Raw genomic sequence first — 7,117 nt, 5'->3', positions numbered from 1 at the left:
AAGGGTTTTAATTTATAAATTTGAAAGCTTGGTTTCTGTAGAACATGATCTGCAAAAGGTTTATTCAGCTACTCACAAAGAAACTATTGGGAATAAATACTGCAGAGGTTAAAAACAAGGCAGCTAATTTGGAAATTTAAAAAAACAGCCAACAATTGAACTACGTACAGTTATATGATTTTAAAAACATACCTGACATCTATCTAATGCAAGAACTAAGCATACTACTTGCTATCACATTCTTTTCTAGAGTCTCAAAACAACACCCTCTGAAACTTAACAGGAAGAAAACTGTATACAGTTTCACACTTGTTGTTAACAGTTCTCTGAATAAAAAGGTTTAAAATAAAACTTGTACTTCTTTTTATTCCCATACTTGTTTTTATTCATGTCTTCAGTCTTAATTTTTCTTTCTAAAAAGTTAGGGGGTTTTCTTTGGCCTCTGTTGTTTTTCTTTTCCTTTCCTTCTCTTCAGTAAACATATATATTTTCCTATATAATGTTCGGATTTTTCAGGTTCTAGTTAATCATTGCACAACCAGTATTTTTCCTCAGTTGCTTGGTCTCAAATAAGAGAAGTACTAAAAGTTATCTTTTTCTTTCTCTGCAGAGGAATTTGAAAAATACTGTGATGATATAGCAAATACAGCTGCATGGGGTGGTCAGCTGGAAGTAAGTATTGTATTGATAATTTTTATTTGTGAAATTCTGAAGTGGGTGAATATACCTTCAAAAAAGGGCTTTTTAAGAAAGGATACTTTCTTAAGGGAACATAGTCATAAGCAGTTTATCAAGAACTTTCTCCCATGGTTATAAATTACTTTCCCAAATTAGTAGCTTTTCTGATGGTGCGCCGTTGTTCTGATGTATTTGACGACATGCAAGTTAACAAATTCATTAGTTCTAAATATCATTAGAAAGACTGACAGTATGAGTGGGGGAAGATTTTCTAAGGAGAAAGTGTTTTTTAATGCAGGCTTTAGATAGTAGCAAAGCTGACTATAGTGGAGCAGTGTTGGATTTTTGTAATGTAAACCAGAACTTGAGCTCGAGAAAATACGTCTTTATTTTAGTTTGTGTTATTTATTGCTTTATGAAAGAGTAGTTACCAAATTACTGAAGCTAGCCGAATGTTACCTGTGGTGTATCATGAAAACAATGATGAATTTAAGGCAACCTGTTTTCAACTGAAGTTTTAAAAGTTAAAATAATTTTGCTTATTTTAATAACATTTATTGTTTAACAATATTTGAAATGTTATGCCCAAACTCTTGTCTGCTAAAACTAAATGCCTCGTTGTCTTTTCTCCTCCCTACATTGGATTTAATCCTATTATTGAATTGTTTTTATGCCTTAAAGCTAAGGGCTTTGTCGCACGTTTTGCAAACACCTATTGAAGTGGTGCAAATGGATTCCCCTCCCATTATTGTTGGTGAAGAATATTCAGGCAAACCAATAATACTTGTGTAAGTATGTAATTTTATCCCTTCTTAAAATTAGTGCACTTATTTCTATAGCAGAGGGCTCAGCTTTGATTCCCACCTGTTCTTTTATGTTCTGTTAAGTATCTGACATTGAAATGCTGCTTGAGTCTTGCAGGTCAGAAATTATGTTTGTGATTGACACACTTAGTTTAAAGATTTTGCAATTAGAGTTCATAGAATCACAGAATTGGAATCATTAAGGTTGGAAAGGACCTTTAAGATCATCAAGTCCAACCATCAACCCAACACCACCATGCCCACTAAACCATGCCCCAAAGTGTCACGCCTACATGTTTTTTGAACACCTCCAGTGATAGTGACTCCACCACTTCCCTTGGGCAGCCTGTTCCAATGCTTGACCACCCTCTCGGTGAAGAAATTTTTCCTAATATCCGATCTAAACCTCCCCTGGTGCAACTTGAGGCCATTTCCTCTCATTCTGTCACTAGGTCCCTGGGAGAAGAGACCAACACCCACCTCACCACAACCTCCTTTTCAGGTAGTTGTAGAGAGCGATGAGGTCTCCCCTCAGCCTCCTCTTCTCCAGACTGAACAACCCCAGTTCCCTCAGCCGCTCCCTGTAAGACTTGTGCTCCAGACCCCTCACCAGCTTTGTTGCCCTTCTCTGGACACGCTCCAGCACCTCAATGTCCCTCTTGTAGTGAGGGGCCCAAAACTGAACACAGTATTCGAGGTGCAGCCTCACCAGTGCCGGGTACAGGGGTAAAAATTCTTAAAATGCTGACAGTTGGTCTGAAGTGTGATTCAGTCACTGCTTTGTAGAAAGCTGCAAGGTCATTTTACTTGTCAGATAATCACAAAATAATAGTTAAACTGATGTAAGATGCAGCAGGAAACTTTTTTCCCCTCTTCAAAGTTTATGTCAATCTGTGCCTGGAAATCACCAGAATTAAAAACTGTCTTTTATTCATACTCTCCTATGTAATGATCTTTAATATATTTTCTGTGCTAAAGCTTGAATTTATTTACGCTCTCTTCCAGTGCTGTTAATGTTTGGCATGATGTATACTCCTAGTTAAACTGTACACTAATTCTGTAACTTTTTTTTTAGGTATATGAGACATGCCTATGGGTTAGGAGAACATTACAATTCTGTAAAACTTCTAACAGACACTGCTACAGAAAATGGCAGCTAGCACACAAAAGTCATAAATCCACATGGATAACAGTTGCATCTTGATGTGTTGGGCTCCAGACAGTTCCCCGGCAGACTGGAAAGTAAAACTAAATGGGACAGATGAAAAATGAAAAAAAGACATACAAGGTTTGCGATAAATCAGAAATAGCTCTTGATTTAAAACAAAACCAAACCAAAACAACACAACAGTATTTTGAACTTGTTGGTATGAATCATGTTTAGAAAATCTTCTCTAAAATGGTGGCTGTGTCGATCAGATTTTGTTTTTTTTTAATAGAGCTTCATCCCATGCTGCAATGAAAATACCAACTGGTAAATGTTTTGATTCATCTGCATTTCTGCTGAAGAATTAAGGTTACCTGGAGGTTCCTGTTAAATGATTTCTGGCAGATTTTGATGATCGTGGAATAGTTGAGGCATTTAAAATCATTGATTTTATTTAGATTGATGGAATGTCTTCTACAGTGATTCTTTAGTTCTGTCAGGATTTAGCTTTAATGCCGTAGTAGGAATCCCCTTCTTTATTTGGGCATGGAAGAGCTGGAGACAAATCCAGTAGCAGAATATCTTGCTTGGCTGAAGGAATCGCACAATCTTTTTATCTTAAAGACTTTCACCTAAGAGCTTTATCAAGGTTTGGGGACTTCATTGTTTTTTTTTTTTTTTTTTGCAGTGGGAATTGAATGCTTGATGTTTCTAGTACTGAATCTGTAGAAGAGCATTGTTGTTTATGGCTACACATCATAACATTGATGCAAGTAACTGTGCAGTTCATCCTTCATGGTCTTTCATCTGTGCATTTCGATGACACAGAAATCATACAAACAAAAAGCTCCTCAGTGTCATCGGTTCAGGTAGTGAAATTAATCTGAACTTACAATTTATGGATCTGCTGATCTAAGCACTTTCTGATCTAAAGTGCTGTATTTCATAATGCTTAAAACAGCTGGCTGTATACAGGTCTAAAAATAACCACCTTGGGTTTTGTCAATAACTTTGAAGGTGTTCTGCAGAATAATTGATTTTTTTTTTTATTGCTCCTTATGATGCACAGAGACTTGAAAGGTGGGGAGTTTTTTTAATATGATTTGACTTTTTACATTAGCAGATGTAGATTTTTGTCTTTAAGTCACTGTAAATGTGACTCCAAAATTAGCAGCATACTGAAACCAAAGTTATATGAATTTTTTTTTTTTTTTAAAAGCCTTAGTCAGTAACATGATAATTGTCTGCATTTTAGTGCTGATGAGTTGGCTTGGAGAAAAGCGGTTCATGTCAAGTTTAAACACCTTTGCCCTGAGTTGAGGATTATGAGCTAAAAGCATGCATCTTGTAGTCCTTCAGTAAAGCTAGCCAGCAGATTGACGTTTCTGGGACTGATAATTTAGAAAGGAAAATCTGCTTTTATTTAAGAAGAAGGAGATAAGTGTTCACTTTATGGATCAGATTATGTCTGATTTAAAGCACTTTCAGAGGGAGGGGAAGAAAATCAGACAATTACAGCAGGGAGTTTTGGACAAACAGAACTTGAATTATGACTTCTTTAGACTGGTGCCTGCCAGGAAAACACAATATTAATGAGATCAGGAGTTTTTACATACTTATTTATCTGATACAGTATAGCAAACATAGCTGTATTTATAGCAGCTGGTTTACTGTAGAATTTGGTTTACTACCTTGATTGTATAAAACAATGTTTTTAATTTCAAACCAAAAATTGCTTACAATAGTATGGGAAAAAGCGACTCTTATTCATAATACCACTATGAATTTCACTGAAAATATTAATCAGACATAGTCTGTGTTGCTTAGAATGGTGTGATATGAAATGCACATGCTGCTTTTTGTAGATAATCCTGTGAAAAAAGTTTTTTGGTTTATTGGGTTTTCATTCTGGTTTGATTAACTGACAGAGAAAAGGTGCCAGAATCCTGAAACGCCTGTACCAACATTTTGTCCTGTTGAAGATGTTTACAATTTGTATAAAATGAAATAAAGTTTTAATATAGTGACTGAAAGATCCTTGCTCATGCTGTATGGGACTTGCCAAAAAGTAATAAATCAGTTTATTTGTGGCAAATTTTGTTGTCGTCACTTTTAATGTTGTTCACTTAATTCATATTATTAATAAGTTCACTCATTTAATTTTTATGCTTTTAGGATCCTTCTGTAGTATGAATTATCCAGTGACTGACTATTCCTATTCAAGCAGAGAAAGCTTTACTTTCTATGAAATGAAGGTTGTTTCTAAATTAATTTTATCCTCAGCATTTCAGTGGTTAAATTGAACTCTTCTAAAATGCTGTATTTGAAAATACTCTTGAACTTCTCCATACATAAAAATGATCAAGTTAAACAGAGGATTTTTTTCCAGAATTTAGCTTTTAACTTCTTTGTTGGATGATATTCTCTTTGTGAAATAGCCGTACTTATTTTGAGCTGATATGTATGTAAGTAGCTTTTTCTGCTTTTATCGGCAATTCACTGACATCAGTTTTTTTCAGCCACTCTTTCTTTTAAGGGCTGTGAGGTGTTTTTTCAATATTAGCTGAGATTCATTTCCAATAGGAACACTCAGTGAGGGGAGGGAAGCTGTCTGGTGATCTGTAATAATTTGTGTACAATATTCTTACAGGGAAGAACCTGTCCCCATCAGCCTCCCCTTGGAAGGCAGTTTCTGGGCTTTCCTTGTCTCCAATAACAGCAGTAACCCACCAATTCCTGTGTGTTGAGAGACTAATAAAAGCAGCAGATGGATTATCATTAGTCACTAAAGGCAGATGGTATATGTACTTTTGAATACAACTGAAATCCTGAGCAATTGCCTCTGTATATTACAAACAGGTATATCATTAAAAGAATTGTTCACGTACAAAAAATCTTCATTAACATTCTAAATAAATTTATGTAATCTCTATGTTCCAGATTAAATAAATACATCAAGGTGTTGATTGAAAAACTTTATCCCTTTTACAAACTAGAAAAAATGGAGTGCATCAGCTTAAATAGTAACAAGATAAATTATTCCTAGGGAGCTAAGTTTTCTGCAAAAGCTTCCTGAACTTTTTCAGTCCTGCAAATGTTTTGTCATGATATGTGAAGGGATTAGATGCATGAAGAGTCTGAAGATGCTGTGTTTGTCCAGAAAAAAACTTAAAGACTATTCAGTTGTGGATTTTTTAAGGGTGTTTTTTTAATAATAAAGTCCTATGAAAATGTTTGAGCACTGTATCTTTTTGGAAATGATTACACAAATCATGAAAATGCACTTTAATAATTGCATTCTGGATGATATTTGAATACTTTTTTGAGGAAGCTATGGATGTGGGAGTTTTAAATGAGTAATTCTTCCTTAAATACATACATGATCCTATAAAGCTCAAAATCTCAGCAGTATAAATAGGTAATAGTTTGTTGTTAAATCCCAAGAAGGCTCCCGAGTTGGGAAAAAGCAAGAGGAAAAGATGGCATATCAACTAAAGAACCGGTTTTCTCTTAGCTCTGTGCAGAATGTTGGAGGACAAAAAGCCAAAAGCAGAACAGGGAAAGCTGTTGCCCACTGGGGATACCTGAATGAAGTATCCAGGCCGAGAACGGCGAGGCGAGAGAGAATATGAACGTGGGGGCTAGCATAGCTACAGGACTAGCCAAGCAGAGAGGTGGTAAATTAAGCTAGTAGCCTGTTTTCCGGAAAGGAAACATGAGCTGCACAGGTGAGTTGTGTGTCATCCACAGGATCCCTTCCCATGCTAAAAAATGTTTCTAAAGGTGGAAAGAAATGAAGGTAGGCGTTTGCAACTTTTACTGCTTTTTCTAACTCGTCATTTACTTAATAACATGAAAAATGTCAATATACATCTTTGTATAGATCTGACTCGTGGGTGTCTTTATACCTCGTGTGCTTCTGAAGAATTGCGCTGTATAACCAGCAGCCTCAAACCTGCGGGGTTTGGTGAGCTCCCCGAGAGAGGAGAGCTCCCCAGTGGCTTCACTGGCAGCTTTCATCACACCTTCTTCACTGGCTGGTAGAACTGCAGATTACTTCAACGGATTTTAAAAACTTTAATTTATTTTAATCTCTGATAAAATAAGTTTATTGGTATTTGGCATGCTGGGCTTTATCTCATGATTTAGTTGCAGTGTTTGCTGGCTGCTTGATCTACTGCTTGAGTATGTCACTCATCTGCTTCGGAACATTTTTTCACAATTTTTGCGGACAACTGCAGACTGGAAGTCAACATGGAGATCTTTGAGAAAACCTACATGGGACAGGAAGCTGGAGAATGTGATGAAAGAACACTTTAAATCCAACCTGAAAAACTGTGCTGTTCAGTAAAAACAATAATGAAAAGATTCTTAAAGAAAATTACCCTTCTGATAATTCCAAACCTTTAAATTTTAGGTTTTATGTTTTAGTTGTGGCAACCAAGTAAAAGTTTTGTTTGTTTGTTTGTTTTTAATAGAGAAGAAACTG

The 7,117-nt window shown here is 35.9% G+C and overlaps 1 protein-coding gene across 1 annotated transcript; it reads left to right on the top strand.

The window, feature by feature from the left end:
• Positions 1–588: 588 nt before the first annotated feature.
• On the top strand, positions 589–2,641 carry LOC104624865 (OTU domain-containing protein 6B-like; the record flags this gene model as incomplete). Its single annotated transcript, XM_010292336.1, has 3 exons — positions 589–672; positions 1,360–1,466; positions 2,557–2,641. Coding segments are annotated over 3 exons (276 nt in total), but the record flags the coding sequence as incomplete, so codon positions are not given.
• Between the last annotated feature and the right edge of the window lie 4,476 nt (positions 2,642–7,117).

Source organism: Phaethon lepturus, unplaced genomic scaffold (genome assembly GCF_000687285.1).
Source record: "Phaethon lepturus isolate BGI_N335 unplaced genomic scaffold, ASM68728v1 scaffold17598, whole genome shotgun sequence".
Lineage (NCBI taxonomy): Eukaryota > Metazoa > Chordata > Aves > Phaethontiformes > Phaethontidae > Phaethon > Phaethon lepturus.
Note: the sequence above shows the minus strand (reverse complement) of the source record. Positions and strands in the feature narration are given on the sequence as shown.